The 20423-nt window shown below is 46.8% G+C and overlaps 1 protein-coding gene across 5 annotated transcripts in view; it reads left to right on the top strand.

Moving 5' to 3' along the window:
- KASH5 (KASH domain containing 5) overlaps window positions 1-20423 on the top strand; it is an 88768-nt gene that overhangs the window by 45213 nt on the left and 23132 nt on the right. For all 5 annotated transcript variants that reach the window (XM_068241181.1, XM_068241182.1, XM_068241183.1 and 2 more), the window contains 2 exons: window positions 1997-2056; window positions 11863-11927. In XM_068241181.1, the coding sequence (XP_068097282.1) occupies window positions 1997-2056; window positions 11863-11927 (125 nt within the window). The remainder of the gene's footprint in view (window positions 1-1996; window positions 2057-11862; window positions 11928-20423) is intronic.

Here is a 20423-nt window from a genome sequence, read left to right as displayed (position 1 = left end):
AAGGTGCCCATGCACTTACTGACGTTTCCATTCGGTTCCCTGCAGATTCGTTCAATCTGCAGGAAATTTATTCTCTCAAAATGTACGAGCTATCAAGGTTTGGTTGATCTTGACCAAACATTGACCAAAAGTATTGATCAGACAGGACAGAAGAGCTGGGTCACTTGGGGTGGGGCAGGAGTGGCAGTAGATCGATGGCCCATAGTGTTGCACTGCTTTGAACAGTGCAACGCTTCAGTTCAGTTGATTTTCATAGATTCCCTGCTGGAATTTATTGAAAATATATGTGCAGTGTGTGGTAGGAATCAATTCCTCCCTTTTGGAATCAATTGTTTTGCCACATCGGTTGGCAATCTATAATGTTTGGCCAGCTTAAGGGGTTAATGGGTAGAATAATTGCTATGGGAGGTTGTGTAAAAAGGTGTGGTGGTGCCCTAGGAGAGGTTATATGTTTGCCTGAAGAGGTGAGTTTTCAGGTTGTGCCTAAAGATCGTGAGTGTGGGTGAGTGGCAAACAGATTGTGGAAGGAAGATCCAGAGAAGTTGGGGAAATTAACAGAAGTATTTTATGTTAGCGTGAGAAGAAGTGACTAGAAAGGTATAGAGGAGAATAAAGGAGAATATTGCTTGCGGAGTGGAGCTTGCGTGCAGGGTGGTGTCTGGAGGGAAGTGTAGTTATGTAAGAAGGACAGGCGGCCCTAGGTATAAGCTGGAAATGGCGGTGACGTTATGAGCACAACACTTCCGGAAGAGAGAGTGACGCCGCCACCTGCTGTTTGCGAGTCGTGAGCCAGGCCACCACCGCACCAAAACCAAGGGACTAAAGAAAGCTGTCTGCAGCTGTGAGCAGAATGAGGAGGAGCTGCCTCCACTAAAAGAGGGGAGACTAGGACACACCGTCAAGAGAGCCGCAGACACCACCCAGGACAACTAGGGATGAAGAATGGCTGACGGAGGCGGAGGGGGGGGGGGGGGGAGGGTGAGTAAGAGTGCTGTGCCAAGGGTCTGACTGAGTTCTGAGGTGACTTAGGTGGGACAAGACAAGGGAGTAAAGGGGGACAACCGACGGGGGGGGGGGGTGATTGAGAGTGCCACAGCCCACAGGTGTCTGAATGAGGTCTGAGGCAAGAGAAGACAAGTGAAGGGACAGTGATGAATAGGCCATTCAGAATGGCTTTTGGAGGAGGTGGGGGGGGGGGGGGGGGGGGGGTTACACTACGAATTTGTTTGCCTGGTTTGGGTTCATCCTCACAATGTTTGCAGGTGAGAGTTAGGATCTGTCTTAAGGTGTCCATACATGGTACAATTTTTTTTCCTTTTTTCGATTACATATTTTTGTTTGATTATTCCATTAGATCGAATTATAAAGATTTTTCCGATTAGATTTTAAATGAAAAAAATGGGATAATCGTTCGTTTTTCTTGATTTAAAAAAAAATATTCTTTTTGACTAATTGATAATTTTGGTCAAATAAACTGAACGTTTTTATTGTACCGTGTATCGGCACCTTTACACTGCATAAGCACATTTACAGCTACAGCAGACAGCACATTTTCCTTACAGCAAGGTACAGAATGTGCAGTTATGCCCCGCTTTGCACTTCCGTTTTGTGCGAGGGAGTATACTGTGATTAGTGCGGTAAAAATCACTGGAAACTTCAGCGATTCCAGAGCAATCGCGGTCAGCGCTTTATAAGCACTGTACCGCGATCGCTCCAGAATCGCCCAAAAAATGCTGCAGGTAACACGTTTGTGATTGGCGCCAATCACAAAACGCCCACGATCGGCGCCAATCGCGGCAGTGAGAACACTGCCAAAGGATAACTAAGCACTAGTGCTTTAGCGATAAGCGGGAATTGCCTGCTAATCACATAAGTGTGAATGGGCCCTTAGGTTTAATTTAAAACACTTCATCCGGATTCAGAAACTTCAGCAACAATAGAGCAGTGCAATAATTATAATAGATTGAGTGATTGTATCTTAATTACTTGTCTCTAGAAAACGATTCAGTTAGAAGAACTACAGACTACAGTGGAAGAATACAAATTTCTCTTAGAGGTAAGTCAAATAAAGTAAGGTAAGTGGCCTCGTGGGGGCAGTGATCATTCATCACATGACAAGAGCGCTGTCAAGGGAGCGCAGCCGCTGCATACTGCTAAAATGCTTCCTACCAAATGCTGCTGCTTTAAAGCACTCCTGAAGTGAGAGGCATATGGAGGCTGACATATTTATTTTCTTTTAACCATTTCACCTCCCCCGGAACGAGTAACTATGTCCCGGCTAAATGCCACAACTCTGTGCAGGGGCGTAGCTACTACGTCCCTCCCGCCGCGCTCATCCGCTCGCCCCCCCCCCCCCCGCGCGCGCGCTCGTTACCGCCGATCACCCGCCGCTAGATCAATGAATGGGAAAACAAATCCCATTCATTGATCTAATTCCCCGTGTGAATGGCTGCAGCCGTCTATTCAAACGGCTCGGCCATTCATGAATCCCGTGCGCGTAGTGCTTCCGTTTCCGTACTAATAGTACGGAGCTGAAGTCACCACTGAGGACATCTTGGGGCCAAATTGTAATATTACATCCCCCCCCCCCCTTTTTTTTTTTTAAAGTTTATCATCCCTAGTCACTTTTTTTTTTTTATTATTAACCCCTGACTTCCCACACTCCCCTAACGTTACCATTTATTTATTTATTATTAACAAAAAAAATTTATAAATAAAAATAGTTACCTTAGGGACTGAACTTTTTTAATATGTATACAAAAACTGTATACTACAATTACTTTATAAATTATGGGCTTGTAATTAGGGATAGACGCAAAACTTAAAAAATGCACCTTTAATTCCAAATAAAATATTGGCGCCATACATTGAAAAATTTTAAACATTGCAATAACCGATACAAAATGAGCAAATAAAATGTGTGGGTTTTAATTACGGTAGCATGCTTTATTTTTAAACTATAATGGCCGAAAACGGAGAAATAATGAATTTAAATTTTTTTTTCTTATTATTCCCATTAAAACGGAGTTAGAATAAAATAATTCTTAGCAAAAAGTATCCCCCAAAGAAAGCCTAATCAGTGGCGAAAAAAACAAGATATAGATTGTTTTGTTGTGATAAGTAGTAATAAAGTTATAGGTGAATGAATGGAAGGAGCGCTGACGGGTGAAAATTGCTCCGGTTTTTTGAGAGGAAAAACCCTTCGAGGTGAAAAGGTTACAATGCACATTGTCTGGCTGTCCTGCTAATCACCTTAACCTCCCTGGCGGTTTATTAAAATCCGCCAGGGGGCAGCAAATACGTTTTTAAAAAAAAAAATTCTTTTTCATGTAGCGAGACAATGTCTCGCTACATGATAGCCGCTGCCGAGCGGCATCCCCCCAGCCCCTCCGATCGCCTTCGGCGATCAGAGATCAAGAGATCCCGTTCAAAGAACGGGATCTCTTGGAGGGCTTCCCCCGTCGCCATGGCGACGGGGCGGGATGACGTCACCGACGTCATCGACTTCGTGACGTCAAAGGGGAATCCGATCCACCCCACGGCGCTGCCTGGCACTGATTGGCCAGGCAGCGCACGGGGTCTGGGGGGGGGGCGGCTGCGGCGACGCGTATAGCGGCGGATCGGCGGGTAGCGGCGGCGATCGGAGGTTACACGCAGCTAGCAAAGTGCTAGCTGCGTGTAACAAAAAAAAAATTATGCAAATCGGCCCAGCGGGGCCTGAGCGGTGCCTTCCGGCGGCATAGCCCGAACTCAGTTCGGGCTTACCGCCAGGGAGGTTAATGTAATACTTTTAGCCATATACCCTGAACAAGCATGCAGATCAGATGCACTGACTGGAGTCTGACTAGCATGCTTCTTTCAGGTATGTGATCCAGATACTACTACATGATGGAGCAGAGTGGTCTGTACATGCAGATAGACACCCAGTATAACAAGTTAGAACTATTTACTGAAGAAAACATGCACACATAAACAGGGGTGTAACTAGAAATGACGGGCCCCACCGAGAAACATTGGATGGGGGCCCCCTAGCGCCCCCTGCTTTATGCACAGGTTAACTGAGAACCAATGTTATTGAGTTGGCTAGTGCACACTTGAATGTGTTTTCCCCATGCAGATAAAAACAGACAGCAGTGAGGCACTGCAGGCATTTTCTCTATCAATTACATTAGCTCTTGAGATAAAACGTGCATGTTTTCATGCATACAGATACATGTGGTATGCAGAAAATGCATACAGAAAACACAGACGAGTGTGCTCCCAGCCTCAGCTTATTACACTCACTCTGTCCACCCAGGCTGGGTGCTCTACACAAAAGTCTGCTGCACACTGAGTAGGGACTGTCTACAAATCTTTGTCTGCAAAACTTTGTATGATTCCTTATCAGTGGCTGAATAGATGCAGTCATTAGAACAATTGTGCAGAGAGCAGAATTTTTTTCTCTCCATGCCCTTAGTTGTCAGTCTCTCAGGACAGGGAAAGAAACTTCTCCCCCCATGGGGCCCCCTGCAGCTTCTGGGCCCCACTGCTGCTGCATCCCTTACAGGGTCTATTGTTACGCCCCTGTACATAAATAATACACAACAATAAGATAATGCAGATAATGCAGCTTACTTAGAACAGAAAGGAAAACAGAATGAATACAGGAAATCACAATACCATAGAGATCTTTGCGTCATTTTACAGACAGTGACATCTTGTGGTTGCTTTACTATACTGCAGTTTAGGTTATAATGTTGTTAAACCTCTAAAACTACAGCCAAAGAGATCAGCAGGGCTGCCAGGCAACTTGTATGGTTTAAAAGGAAATTAATATGGCAATGGCAGCCTCCATATCCCTCTCAGCTCAGGTGTCCTTTAAATAAACGTTTCCTAACTTTATAAATGTCTGATCTCAGATATACAGTGGGTTGCAAAAGTATTCGGCCCCCTTGAAGTTTTCCACATTTTGTCACATTACTGCCACAAACATGCATCAATTTTATTGGAATTCCACGTGAAAGACCAATACAAAGAGGTGTACACGTGAGAAGTGGATCGAAAATCATACATCATTCCAAACATTTTTTACAAATAAATAACTGCAAAGTGGGGTGTGTGTAATTATTCAGCCCCCTGAGTTAATACTTTGTAGAACCACCTTTTGCTGCAATTACAGCTGCCAGTCTTTTAGGGTATGTCTCTACCAGCTTTGTACATCTAGAGACTGAAATCCTTGCCCATTCTTCTTTGCAAAACAGCTCCAGCTCAGTCAGATTAGATGGACAGTATTAGTGAACAGCAGTTTTCAGATCTTGCCACAGATTCTCGATTGGATTTAGATCTGGACTTTGACTGGGCCATTCTAACACATAGATATGTTTTGTTTTAAACCATTCCATTGTTGCCCTGGCTTTATGTTTAGGGTCGTTGTCCTGCTGGAAGGTGAACCTCCGCCCCAGTCTCAAGTCTTTTGCAGACTCCAAGAGGTTTTCTTCCAAGATTGCCCTGTATTTGGCTCCATCCATCTTCCCATCAACTCTGACCAGCTTCCCTGTCCCTGCTGAAGAGAAGCACCCCCCGAGCATGATGCTGCCGCCACCATATTTGACAGTGGGGATAGTGTGTTCTGAGTGATGTGCAGCGTTAGTTTTCTGCCACACATAGCGTTTTGCATTTTGGCCAAAAAGTTCCATTTTGGTCTCATCTGCCCAGAGCACTTTCTTCCACATGGTTGCTGTGTCCCCCACATGGCTTGTGGCAAACTGCAAACGGGACTTCTTATGCTTTTCTGTTAACAATGGCTTTCTTCTTGTCACTCTTCCATAAAGGCCAACTTTGTGCAGTGCATGACTAATAGTTGTCCTATGGACAGATTCCCCCACCTGAGCTGTAGATCTCTGCAGCTCGTCTAGAGTCACCATGGGCCTCTTGACTGCATTTCTGATCAGCGCTCTCCTTGTTCGGCCTGTGAGTTCAGGTGGACGGCCTTGTCTTGGTAGGTTTACAGTTGTGCCATACTCCTTCCATTTCTAAATGATCGCTTGAACAGTGCTCCGTGGGATGTTTAAGGCTTTGGAAATCTTTTTGTAGCCTAAGCCTGCTTTAAATTTCTCAATAACTTTATCTCTGACCTGTCTCGTGTGTTCTTTGGACTTCACAGTGTTGTTGCGCCCAATATTCTCTTAGACAACCTCTGAGGCCCTCACAGAGCAGCTGTATTTGTACTGACATTAGATTACACACAGGTGCACTCTATTTAGTCATTAGCACTCATCAGGCAATGTCTATGGGCAACTGACTGCACTCAGATCAAAAGGGGCTGAATAATTACGCACACACCACTTTGCAGTTATTTATTTGTAAAAAATGTTTGGAATCATGTATGATTTTCGTTCTACTTCTCATGTGTACACCACTTTGTGTTGGTCTTTCATGTGGAATTCCAATAAAATTTTTTCATGTTTGTGGCAGTAATATGACAAAATGTGGAAAACTTCACGGGGGCCGAATACTTTTGCAAGCCACTGTAAATGTCAGTGTTTCTTAGTATAGGCCTCTGTATTTCAAGTACCCTAACACACATTTGCATATATTACCAGAATATATTAGTTGTGAATAAAGGTTTTCTAGACATTGTTTTATGCTTTTAAAGCCTATAAAAAGTATTACAAATATTATCAGTAGGGATGGCAAGGCTTAGGAGAACTCAGAGAAGCATGTTATCACTTTGATCAGCTGATTTCTCTTATGGAACTTTTTAGAGAATTACATTAAAGTCCATGCTGTAAACTTAAAGGAAACCAGACACGACAGATACTTACATTTTTATACATACCTGGGGCTTCCACGCCGCCGTCCTCCGCTGCCCTCACCTCCAGTACCGGGTCCCGTAACTTCCTCTAGTTGCGGTCTTAATCAAGAGGAAGTGCGCTCTGTACGTATCTCTCCAGCGGCTGCTGAAGAGATACGTAAATAGCGCACCTCACTTGCGTCAGACTGGCCACGACTGGAGGAAGTTACAGGACCCGGTATTGGAGCTGAGGGCAGTAGAGGACGGCGGCGTGGAAGCGATCCGTCAGCATGGGGCTGGAGGAAGCCCCAGGTATGTATAAAAAAATCTTGCTATCTAAACATTTGATACTAACCCGGGGCTTCCACTCGCCCCATAAACACGTGTGATTCCCTCGCTGTCCTCCCGCGGTCTCCCGTTCAGCCACGATCAGCCCCAGTAATAGGCTTGGTTGCATCAGTCTGGGGCTACTGCGCATGCGCTGATCTCCTGTGCATGCGCAGAAAACTTAGACTGGACCTGACTGAGACTGGTACTGGGGCTGATCGTGGCTGAACGGGAGACCGCGGGAGGACGGCGAGGGAATCACACGTGTTTATGGGGCGGGTGGAAGCCCCGGGTTAGTATCAAATCTTTAGATAGTGAGATCTCTGGTACACTTTAAATGCGGTTGGATGACAGATAATATGCCCGATCCAATTCTCTTTTTCTTCTTATTTTTCTAATTTTCTTCTTATTTTTCTACTGGGTGATATTTTAAAATCTTATCAATAAAATGTATTTTAAGCCACCAGCAAGCAAGAAAAAAAAATAATTTTGATAGTACTTTTTCACCTACTTTTTGGTACTTTTGCAATTGAAGAGCGCTGCAAAGTTATTTTAAACAGAAGATGAAAAATTATGTTCTCGGAGAAAAAGTGAATTGAATCAGGCCCATACCGTAGTATCTTATCCATCAGTATTGCCGCTTTACATATATCCCCACCGAAAGCAGAGAATTTGCTGCCTGGTTCCAACAGGAAATACCTGCAGCAAGTTGCAATGCTTTTGCCGGAGGTCCCTGTCCAGCATCTTTGGTGATTATAGCACATACATTGGGGCTTTACTATTGACCACTTAAAGGCTTATTTTATCCCCTACAAGTCATTTTGGTCTCTTGCCGCAGCTCCGGTCCTCCCCGGTGTTCCGCTGGATGGCGGGTGGAGCTTCTGCGCATGCGTGCAAGTACCACGTCACCGGCCGCATACTGCGCCTGCGTCTCCAGGCTCTGAGGGTTACCAAACTTGTGCTGGGGGGCCTCATGATTTGTAGTTACCCCCCTGGTGAGCTCATAACTAGTTCTTAAAGGGGTTCTCTTGCACGTCCTAACAAAAAAAAACTGCCACTTACCTGGGGGTTCTATCGGCCCCCTGCAGCTGGAATGTCCTGTGCCGTCCTCCTCCGATGCTCCGTTCCCCGCCGCTGGCACCGGTGTAATTCTTCTTCTAACTAGACGAATCGAATTGCAGCTGTGCGGCCCTGGCGTTGAGATTCATCGGACTCTTACTGCGCAGGCGCAGTACGAAGTTTTCTTGTACTGCACCTGCGCAGTAAGCTCCCGAAGATGCACACGGGAGTGAGCAGGCGCGCAGCCACGGCCGTGCAGCCGCAGTTCTATTCGCCTAATTAGACGAATAATTACACCGGTGGCAGGGAACGGAGCATCGGAGGAGGACGGTACAGGACATTCCAGCTGCAGGGGCCCCCTGCAGCTGGAATGTCCTGTGCCGTCCTTCTCCGATGCTCCGTTCCCCGCCACCGGCACCGGTGTAATTATAGATAGAAGCTCCAGGTAAGTGGCAGTTTTTGTTTGTTAGGACATGCAAGAGAACCCCTTTAACCACCCCATAAGTAGGTAGTCTCAGTCTAATGCCCCTTCCACATTGTAGGGCCAACATCCATGGCTTAGCAATAGGGGATGCATAGGTAACGACCACACCAGGGCCCCTGGACCAGAGGGGCCCAGTAGGGGCCCTCCTTCAACTGCTTTCAGGGCCAGAGCTACCATAGAGGCCAAGGGAGCAATTGCCCCAGGGCCCCAGAGTCTGTAGGAGCCCCCAAGGTGTCTCCCCCCATCTTAACTGTTACTCCCCGGGGCCTCTGCAGAGTTTTTGGCAGAGTAGCATCTCACCAGTGCTGGTGGGGGCCCAAGAAAGCACAGTTAAGTTGAGAGGTGATTGGGAGGGAGGGTTAACAGCTGGCTCAGGGGTTTAGGAGGTAGGGCCCCTAATGCAGCTTTTTGGTCGAGGTGTCTTTTGGGGGCCCCCGGGCTTGGCAGGTTTGGTGCTATATATTATTTATGTAAAATTTGCACTGGGGCAAGCTACATCACTGGCCAACATAAGCTTGAAGTAAATAAACCTACCCAAGTGTTTCACAATCAGGACACCACAGCTGTAAACACTTCACATCACGTTTTCAGCATAGATTTAATCCTAATGAACTTTCCAGATAAATCTGAAGTGCAGAATACTCGGGATCAGCATAAACACCACGAAGTACATATGAGAAACTCAGCTCAGACTTTCCAGTAAAGGGGCTATAAAATCCTCTGAACACGCTCTGAGGCTGTTTTATACATTACGGAATACAGCAAAGCTTTGTCCAGCTAAACCAAGCATGTCTTCTACTTAATTGACCGAACAGGGAAGACTTTAGGCAGAAATATGTTTAGAATGTCGTGATGTTATGTATGAAGAGCCATTTCTGTATGAAAGAATGTTATGTTATCTATGTTGTTTAACATTTGTTAAATATGGTCCTTTTCCATGCACTGTGTGTTTTTCTATGTTCTTTATACAGTAAGGATATTTCCCACAAAACATACACTGAGAACGGTTTCACACTGCTAACCAGCGGTGGAAAAGCGCTGCGGTGCGATGGTCGCATCACACCGCAGCGCTAAAAATAGCCTCTGGGGATTACAGCGGCAATGCGCGGTAATCCCCCTTCTGGCTACAAGCCAAGCAGGAAGTTAAGATCTCTAGCGCTCAGTTCCTGCGGCCGAAAATCAATTTGTGTCGAAGTGTATTGAAAAAATATGCGCCTGCGCATGCGCACTGCAACGCAAACGTCAAAAAATATAACAAAACCTGTGTCGCCATAGACTTACATGACTTCCGGTTTCGCAGCACGTCACTGCCCAGGTTGCCCACCAATGTGCTGTTGTGGTGATTTTCAGGGATTTCGTCATACCTCTCGCAGTATGAAATGCCTCATACACTTTCAATGGCGTAATATTACCCTACGGCAAAAACAGGGTAATGCAGTGCTTCAGTGTGAAAGGTGCCTCAATGGCCAAAAAATGAGAGAAAACCCTTATTTGAAAGTAGACCAGACCAACAGTGACCTAGAGTGACGTAAAAACGCAGAGTTGCTTATATAAGGAATGCTCAGCTTCGGGCGACATAGTTATCACGGAAATTAAAGGGGCACTACAGCGAAAAACTGTAAAATTTAAAATATGTGCAAACATACAAATAAGAGGTACATTTTCTCCAGAGTAATATGAACCATAAATTACTTTTCTCCTACGTTGCTGTCACTTACAGTAGGTAGTAGAAATCTGACAGAAGTGACAGGTTTTGGACTAGTCCATCTCTTTATAGGGGATTCTCAGGGATATATTTATTTTCAAAAGCACTTAGTGAATGGCAGTTGTTCCATCCAACTGCCACAAAACTGTGTAGCGAGCAGGGAAGCTGGCCAGCATCATTGTTTAAATCCTTTTTCAGGGAATATATTTATAAAGAATAAAAGCCTTGCTGAGAATCCCCTATAAAGAGATGGATTAGTCCAAAACCTGTCACTTCTGTCAGATTTTTACTACCTACTGTAAGTGACAGCAACATAGGAGAAAAGTAATTTATGGCTCATTTTACTCTGGAAAATATGTACTTTTTATTTGTAAAATTTAAAATATGTGCAAACATATACAGTTTTTCGCTGTAGTGCCCCTTTAATGTCAAAATGACAAAAGATTTAAGTGACTGAACAAGGGATGGGCGTCGGTGCAAGAAAAGCTGGTGCTAGCATCTCTGAAACTCTTTTAGGATTTTCTCACCCACCAGAATCTTGGGTGTTTAGAGAGTGGCAGTTGAGAGAAAAAAAACATCAAGCGATAAGAACTATTCTGGTCGACAAAGGCTGAGAGAGGTGAAAGGCGAGTAGCGCGCATAGTCCGCAGCAAAATAAGGGCAACAACACAACAAATTATAGCTGAATTCAATGTAGGTACATCACAAAGCATATCCCAATGCACAGCAAGACGGACGTTACAAAGGATGGGCTTTAGCAGCAGGAGACCATCAAGTCGAGTGCCTTTGGTACCACAGAAAAATAGGAAAAGATGCATGTTGTGGGACCTTGCCGTCATGCTCGATCGGTCTCAAATTGGTTTCAGGAAGATCAGTGAGAGTTTAACCTGCTTCCATGGCCAGCTCATTCCCCTAATCTCAATCCTATTGAGCATTTGTGGGACGAAGTCGAAAGATCATTTCAAAGCTTGGAACTGCCACCATCCAATCTGACCCAAGTTAGAGCTTAGAGTCCGTGCCAAGAAAAGTATTGGCTAAAGCTAAAGGAGGACCAACTCCTTAGTAGAGTGTCTCACTCTTATTAGATTAGTGATGAAATAAGGTAACCAGTTACCGTAATTAGGGATGAGCGGGGACATGTTCTCAAAAAAGGAAACTGTTCCTCCCAGAGTGCTTGGGGAAGGGGGGGGGGGGTGCGGATCGTGGCAGGGAGGGTTACCTTACCCATGTCGTCTCTGTGTTGCACGCTGCTCACCATCTTCTCGACTCTTCCACCTTCACAGCCTGAAGTTGGGAAGATGGAGTGCAGTATGCAATGTAGCAGTGAGAGGGGGCAGCATGGGTAAGTTTGCCCTCTCTGTTGCAGTGTGCCACCCCCAAACACTCTGGAGTAGTTTTGCTTTCCGCACAACAGTCCTCGCTCATCCATACAATTATTATGTGATTTATAATGTGAACCAAGTAGTGATTAAAAAAAAATGTTTTATTTTATGTCTTTATTTTTTTCATGGCAAGGAGCTTAAAATGGAAAAGTGCTGCTTCCAGGAACAGCTGGCACAGATCCAAGAAGACATGGCCATGTGAGCTGATAAGTTATAGGATAAAAATATGTTTGTATTTCCTTGCAGCAACCATCAAAAGCTCATTCATATAGACATTTCTAACCCTGTCTGGTTTAAAGTGGCCCTGTAGGAGGGCTAAAGCACTATGAGTGTAATTACAGTCAGTGCCATCTGTGCTCTAATCTTCACTAGCATAGTGGAGCATTCTCCAGTGTCAAGCTCCATACAAGCCCAGCACGATTTCCATAGCTTCACCTGGATGTAGTGGTCACTCTGCCTCTTACAACCCACATTGTGACATCAGTCCTCACCCATGTTGCACTTATCCGCTGGTCCCCTAGCGCATGGAGGAGTAGGTGGGCAGGGAGTGAATACACAATATGGGAAGAGATAGCAACCTTTCCACTGGGGAACACTTCATTTTACATGCCATCTGCCTGTGCAGAGCCTTAAAGAGACTCTGAAGTCTCATAAAATTCAGGTTTTTATATTAAAAATCTCTTTAACGTCAATGCCCTCACTAAAACGCTGCATCCCCGTGGCTGAACACTAACTAATTCCCGCCAAACTACCCTGCAAAAATCCACGACTTTCTTGGTCATGGATTTTGCTGCTGGAGGAGGAGTAGCTTTCAGCTGCAGCTCTGCCTCCATGCATGTCAATCTGCGCTTATCTCCGCCTCTCCCCCGCCCCTCTCAGTAAAAAAAGACTGAGAGGAGAGGGGCGGGCGGAGGCAGCGATCCATGCTGTACAGGCAGAGATGAAGCCAAAAGCTCTGCCTCTTCACAGAAGCACTCCCCGCAATGTGCCCCGGGGAGTTTGGGGGATTTAGTCAGTATGCAGCCGCGGGGAGGCAGCATTTTAGTTAGGGCATTGATGTTAAAGAAATTTTTTAAATAAAACCCGAATTTTATGAGACTTCAGAGTTTCTTTAAGAAAGGGGTCCCAGTGGTGTACATGAAAAAGGGTGCCTGGAAATTTGGGTACTCAGAGTAGAATATCGGTAAATGTACCAATAATCTACTGTGAAAAAAGTAATTTATAGTGCATTTTACGGTTACCCTAAGACAAATGTACAATTACTACATGTGTATTTAAACTTTAAGATAATCCTTGCACTTCCAGGACAAATCCTTTTACCTGTCGGCCTAAAAGCTTTCTGTGACCTGAGAAAAGCAAGAAAGGGTGTTGCACGCAACTTAAAGTGGTCTAACACCCAGCATTTCAACTTTGCTTTAAAAGATTGCTTACAGCTTATAAACTATTATGCCAGATTTTTTTTTTAGCAGAAATTCACTGAATGGATTAAACATGACATTTTAGTGCTGCATTTAGCTAGAAATCCTCCTCCGTGCTTGCTTGTTTAGTTACAAATGTATCTATCTACAATGTAACAAACAAACACTGCTCTGAGAGAACAAAGAGGGCTTCCCCAGCAGGCTTTTCAAAGGTCTATTTGTATTCCAAATAAAGATACATTTGTAACTAAAAGATAAGAACGGATGCGGATTCCTAGTTGAATCCAACACTAAAATGTCATGTTTAACCCATTCAGTGAATTTCTGCTTAAAAAAAAATCTGGCATAATAGTTTGTAAGCTGTAAGCAATCTTTTAAAGCAAAGTTGTAATGCTGGGTGTAAGGCCTCTTGCACACTGCAAGCAAATCAGATTCAGATTCAGATTTTTAATCTGTTTTTACATCCGATTCCGATTCAGATTTTTAATCTTAACTGCATGCTGCGTTTTTTGATCCGTTTTTCTGTTGAATGTATTCAAGGAAAATCGGAAACGGAATCGGAATCGGAATCGGAAACGGAATCGGAATCGGAATCGGAAAACGGATTTGCAGTGTGCAGGGAGCCTTAAACCGCTTTTTAATTAGTGACTTCATAAAGACATGGAAACAGCAGCAATTAAAATCGGACTATAAACTGCTGTACTACCAATAAAGCCTGACAACTTTATCAATCACAGTCATGAAAATTATGTTTCACGTGGGGGAGATATCCAGTATGTACTGTTTTATTGTTTATCGTGATTAGTACACATATTGCTATTGTTGTCATGATCGTGATTACTAAAGATGCATTAATTGGCAGGGAAGATATATATTTTACGGCCAGAACCCGAAGTTTGGCCACTTCTAGTTCTGGCCGGCCACTTCGGGTTCTGGCCGGCCAATGCGCGAAGTGGCCGCTGCGCTGCGGCCAATGTTAGAAATGGATTGATTCCTCTGAGGTTAAATGTATCTTCTGGCCGCAGCGCAGCGGCCAAACGTATAACAACTTAGTGAATTTATTGCAATTCAGCCGGCGGCAATGTAACAATTCAAGCCGCCGGCTTTTTCTCTGCCTCTCTCTCCTCCTTCCCCCCGCCTCTCTCGCTCTCCTATGGGCCGCCGGCGTAGACACGCGTGTCCCCCCGGAGTCGTTTGTCGCGGCAGGGGAATCCTGCCGTTCTTGCAGAGCGGGTGCTGGCAGAAGCAATGTCTGCAGCCTCCCCGCTCTGCTTCCCTGGCGCCACGAACGACTCTCGGGGACACGCATGTCCCCGCCGGCTGCCCATAAGAGGAGAGAGAGAGAGGCAGAAAAAAAAAGCCGGCGGCTTGAATTGTTACATTGCCGCCGGCTGAATTGCAATAAATTCACTAAGTTGTTATACGTTTGGCCGCTGCGCTGCGGCCAGAAGATACATTAACCTCAGAGGAATCAATCCATTTCTAACATTGGCCGCAGCGCAGCGGCCACTTCGCGCATTGGCCGGCCAGAACCCGAAGTGGCTGGCCAGAACTAGAAGTGGCCAAACTTCGGGTTCTGGCCGTAACATATATATATATATATACACACACTTATTCCTGCTGGGACCTTTTAAACTGTCAGCACTCCAATTGCTATTCAAAGGTCAAAAATGGGTCACTCTGCTCCTTCACAAGTCCGTTTCGGCATTAATTACTATTGCCGCTTAGAGATAGCCTGAACTGTTCTGCTGACGAGTAGTTTGCAGTGAAAAACGTGTGTTTGCGTTCGCCCCCTCAGGCAAACACATGGCGGGTTCGACCCGTCCCCTATACATTATAATAGAGCCAAACTTTGAACCCTCACCCCACAGTCAGCAGACACATGGCAGCCAATCAGTTATCCCTCCAACCTGGACGGCCCCCCCACCCCCCTCACCTATCAGAAAGCCAGCACAGCAGCCATTTTTCAGTCTGTGTTTGGCTTCTGTGCTAGGCAGATCAGGGAGAGTGTGCTGCAGATAGGGAAATCTTTAGTTAGGCCTGTGTTCTGTGTCCCCAGTGGAAAATCTTGTATCAATGTTGTGTTAAAACAGGAAGTAATGTGAAGCCCTTGCAGTTTGGAGACCTCCGTGGTGAATGGAGATAATTATAGCTTCTGCTGCTGCTGCCACTTAGATATATGCAGGAGGGGAGCGCAGAGGGGAGAGCCCGAGGTGAGGGTGGGGGGGGACTGTCCCCCCTCCCTGCTGATGTGCAGCATGACTTTCCCCTCATGCTTCGACCACTCCTGCCCCCCCCCCCCCCAAAATGACCATGAAAGGGCCCCGCGGGGGCAGGGGCTGCTTCCCCTATTGTTACGCCAGTGGACACAGGATCAGCAGGAGAGTCAGGCAACTGGTATTATTTTAAAAGGAAAAATCCATATCCTTCTCAGTTTAGGTTCACTTTAAAGGACACACATTGTGACATGTGACATGATAAGATAAACAAGCGTACGTACAGTGACAAGCACACAAATAACTAGGCTGTGTTCATTTTTTTCTTTCCCTGCCTGAAAGAGTTAAATATCAGGTATGCAGTTTCTGCCCGCGTCTGGACTGGGTCGGACTGGGTCAGACTATAGCATAACCCTCACTGATGAGTAATTACAGCCATAAAACACTCTCATCAGTTTATTTTCACCTCGGATGTCCTTTAAAGAGACACTGAAGCGAATCAATTTTGCCCTTTTTACCTTATTATTCGCTTCAGTAGTCTCAGCACAAGTAAACCGCCGCATAACGAGGGGTTTAGACCCCCCAAATTGCCGGGCAAACATCGCCATGGATTTTGCTGCGCTGAGAGGCAGAGCTATCTGCTGTAGCTCTGCCTCTCCTGATGGCAATTGACGAGTGGATCTCTGCCTTTCCCCGCCCCTCTCTATGAAGGAAGAGTGAGAGGGGCGGGGAGAGGCGGCGATCCGCTGCGACTGACATCAGAAGAGGCAGAGCTGAAGCTGAAAGCTCTGCCTCTTTCAGGAAATGCCGGCCAGATTGCCCCCCGGGGATTTGGGGGGTCTAAAGTGCTCGTTTAGCGGCGGGGATGTGGTGGTTTACTTGTGCTGAGAGTACTGAAGCGAATTATAAGGTAAAAAGGGCAAAATTTATTTGCTTCAGTCTTTCTTTAAAGCAGCTGAGTGGTATGTATAGTATTGCCACTCTGGCGTCCACCAGGATAAGAAAATGTAAGATCAGTAAGCAATTGGGGGTAAAGGGAGGCACAAAACGCTCATAGCGTTCACTGAGAGGTGAGGCACCTATTATTTGCTTAGACACTCTTGTGTGTCTAATAGGGTTGTTTCAGCGTGTTTTTGGTAAGGCTTGGTGCACACTTGTACGAATGCAGAACAGAAATGGAACACGCATCTGCAAGGCGGATGCTTTCCGTCCATTCTGCATCTGCTTTGCGCAAACACACCGTTTCGTGCCTGTTCCGTGTCTGCAGACTGGTGTAATTGCAGTGCAATCCCGATTGTAATTTGAGATGCAAGAAAAAAAAGCTAGTGGGAAATAATTTATATTGGCGAATAGAACAAATGTGCATAGTACCACGATTGCTATGTGATTTTCCTGCACTCCTGTACCTTGTATAGAAGCTGAAGCTCATGGAGAATTCAGCAAGTTTGCGATCGGGATTAATCGTGTTGCAAACACATCACATTAATATAAACATTCATGTTGGGCTTCCATCAACTGTAACTGTATGCAAACAAAAGCAGTCCTTAGGCCCCGTTTACACTTAATCAGTTGGTACGTGTTTTTTTTCTTCTCCATAGCAGTGCATTGTGAAAAATATTTCAGTTAAAACGCGTTAAGTGTGAAAGGTGCCATAGGAAAACATTGGACTTACTTTGAAAATCAGTTGACATTTCAGTTATAACTGAGAACAACTGATTAAGTGTAAATGGGGCCTTAAGGTGGCCACTAATGATCCAATCTTTTTCATCCAATTTTACCAAATCTATGTAGTAGAAGGGTAAATTGAGTCAGTATACTGAATAGATCATTTAGGCAGTTCCCTTATATTACATAGAAATGGTAAGATTGGATTAAAAAGATTGGATCATTAGTGGCCACCTTTAGACTTTAGTTCAGCTCCTGGTATAACACTACTTGTAATTAAATCAGTTGCCTACTTTTTACACATGTGCACAGACAGTTGACATCAGGTTCAAGTCAACAATTGACCTGAACTCCAATCTGTGTGTAAAGGTTAGTTTGTGCTACTGTCCCGCAGTCACACAACTGCCAATTAACTGTCCTTTCAGGAACTTCACTGTATACCTCTTGTTAGTTATATTTTTCTTCTTCTGAAGAGTGAAGAGGGGTTCAAACTGTAACACTAAACATGCCTCCATGCAGGCTTACTAATTTACTGCATTTTTTGCCATATAAGACTCTCCAGTCCATAAGACAAACCTATGTTTAGAGGGCAAAAAATATACTAAAACTGGTGTGTCCATGGCCCAGTAGAATTTTGTAGATGTTCTCTCCAAATTATTGGGTTCCCCTTGTACCTCGTGTGTCTCCTGTGTCCCCATGTGTCCTCTTGTGTCCCCCATGATCACCGCGGGATGAGGTGAGCCGTGCTGCTGCTTTGGTTACAGATGAATGGAAACAGACGCCAGGCCACGGGAGGTGTGTTAAACCTATGCGCATCTCCCCATACACACACAGGGCATCAATTACAGAATTCATTAAGGATACCTCTTAGTAATTGTAAATATATACAGGAAGTCCCCGGTTTTCAGACGCCCGACTTACGAACGACTCGCCAATATGAACGCCCCAATCCCGTCGCGATGATGTTATTTCCGTGGGGGAAGATTGAAGAAGAGGTTTCAAACGTCCCAACTTAAGAACAGATTCAAGTTAAGAACAAATCTACAGTCCCTATCTCGTTCTTTAACCGGGGACTACCTGTAATTCCTCTGTAATAAATCTTTGCTGGTTGCTATGGGCAACAACACTACACCTTCGTTCGGCACCATATCACAGGAAGTGTGATAACTCGACTCATCACAACAGCAGCATAGGAGAACTTCTTAGATGTCGTCACAGTTTCAGGAGTTTATTCAGTAAACAGATATACAGATGTTAATCTCTACATGTTCGTCACACCTCAGCGAAGCAATTGGTCTGTAGTAAGTCCTCTTTGCTTACAGGCTCTTGGTCCATTCCTTTTCCTATTGGGAACTCATGTTGCACCACTGTTTACGGTGCCGCACTTAAAGGAATAATCCCATAAGTAACCCCGTCCAGATACACCCTGATCCACTCTTGCAAATCATTCCCCGGGAAATATCTGACATCTATATGTCTCCATGTACCTTGCTTGAAGACACTTCCTATGACCTCAGTAACCATGATTGTCTCATAGCAACTGCTTGTTTCACATATCCTGGCATTCTTTTTCTCCATGCCCAGACTCTGGGAAAATAATCTGGAAGCAGATACCCAGTAGAATATCTTTGTACCCTCTATGGATCCCACGATCAGCTGCTCCGTGCAAGGTGCCTGTTTGCACAGCTCTGATGAGGATCCCTGCAGGGGCGTATCTGGGTAATATGGCGCCTATGGCAAACACTGAAAGTGCGCCCCCCCCCCCCACACACACCTTTTTTCCCTTGAAGGGTGGCTAGGTTAGGGTGCCGGGTGGGTGGCTATATGAAGGGTGGCTGGGTCTGACTGCAGGGTGGGTGCAGGGTAGCTGGGACAGGGTGGCTGGGTCTGGATGAAGGGTGGCTGAGTCAGGGTGCAGGGTGACTGGGACTGGCTGCAGGGTGGGTGTGGGTGCAGGGTGGCTGGGTCAGGGTGCAGGGTGGCTGGGTCTGGGTGCAGGGTGGCTGGGTCAGGGTGGCTGGGTCTGGATGAAGGGTGGCTGAGTCAGGGTGCAGGGTGACTGGGACTGGCTGCAGGGTGGGTGTGGGTGCAGGGTGGCTGGGTCAGGGTGCAGGGTGGCTGGGTCTGGGTGCAGGGTGGCTGGGTCAGGGTGAGTCTGGGTGAAGGGTGGCTAGGTCAGGGTGCAGGCAGGGCGGCTGGGTCAGGGTGCAGGGCGGGTGAGTCAGAGTGCAGGGTGGCAGTGCAGTGGTTGGGACAGGGTGGCTGGGTCAGGGTGAGTCTGGGTGCAGGGTGGCTGGGTCAGGGTGCAGGCAGTGTGGCTGGGTCAGGGTGCAGGGTGGCTGGGTCAGGATGCAGGCTGCAGGGTGGCTTGGGCAGGCTGAAGGGTGGCTGGGTTTGGGTGAGTCTGGGTGCAGGGTGGCTGAATTAGGGTGCAGGGTGGCTAGGTCAGGGTGCAGGGTGGCTGGGTCAGGGTGCAGGGTGGCTGGGTCAGGGTGCAGGCAGGGTGGCTGGGTCAGGGTGCAGGCAGGGTGGCTGTGTCAGGGTGCAGGCAGGGTGGCTAGGTCAGGGTGCAGGGTGGCTGGGTCTGGGTGCAGGGTGGCTGGGTCTGGGTGCAGGGTGGCTGGGTCAGGGTGCAGGCAGGGTGGCTGGGTCAGGGTGCAGGCAGGGTGGCTGGGTCAGGGTGCAGGTAGGGTGGCTGGATCAGGGTGCAGGCAGGGTGGCTGGATCAGGGTGCAGGCAGGGTGGCTACGTCAGGGTGCAGGGGGGCTGGGTCAGGGTGCAGGGTGGCTGGGTCAGGGTGCAGGCAGGGTGGCTGGCTCTGGGTGCAGGACGGCTGGGTCAGAGTGCAGGGTAGCTGAGGCAGGTTGAAGGGTGGCTGGGTTAGGGTGCAGGGTGGGTGGGTAGATGAAGGGTGGCTGAGTCTAGGTAAAGGGTGGCTGCCTGGGTGCAGAGCAGGATGGCTGGGCAGGGTGAATGGTCGCTGGGTGCAGGCTGCGTGCTGTACCTGTATCCTGGCGCAAACCGCTGCGTCCCCATCTGTGTAACTTATTTTCACCAGCAGCCAGACCCAGTTGATCTCTCTCTGCTGCCTGTGCTTCCCGCCAGCCGTTTCAGACAGTCACTCTATGTGCACTGTCACCTGACCGCCTGTAGCTACGCACTGTTTCCTCTCCCACACCCATCAGCCCTAGCGGCACGGAGGCAACCAATCAGGAAGGGGGCTCACCGGGAATGAGAGGCAACAAAGTGGCCAGGAGCCACCGTTGCTATGGCGACTACAGACGCTGTCACGCTGGGACCGGGGCAGCGGGGAGGAAGACAGTCTGGACCGGCGCCCGGCGGAGGATGCGATTGAGTCAGCAAGAGGAGCCTGGAGGCGAGTCGCCGACGTTGTT

This window comes from Hyperolius riggenbachi, chromosome 6 (assembly GCF_040937935.1).
Source record: "Hyperolius riggenbachi isolate aHypRig1 chromosome 6, aHypRig1.pri, whole genome shotgun sequence".
NCBI classification, from domain to species: Eukaryota; Metazoa; Chordata; class Amphibia; order Anura; family Hyperoliidae; genus Hyperolius; species Hyperolius riggenbachi.
Note: the sequence above shows the minus strand (reverse complement) of the source record. Positions and strands in the feature narration are given on the sequence as shown.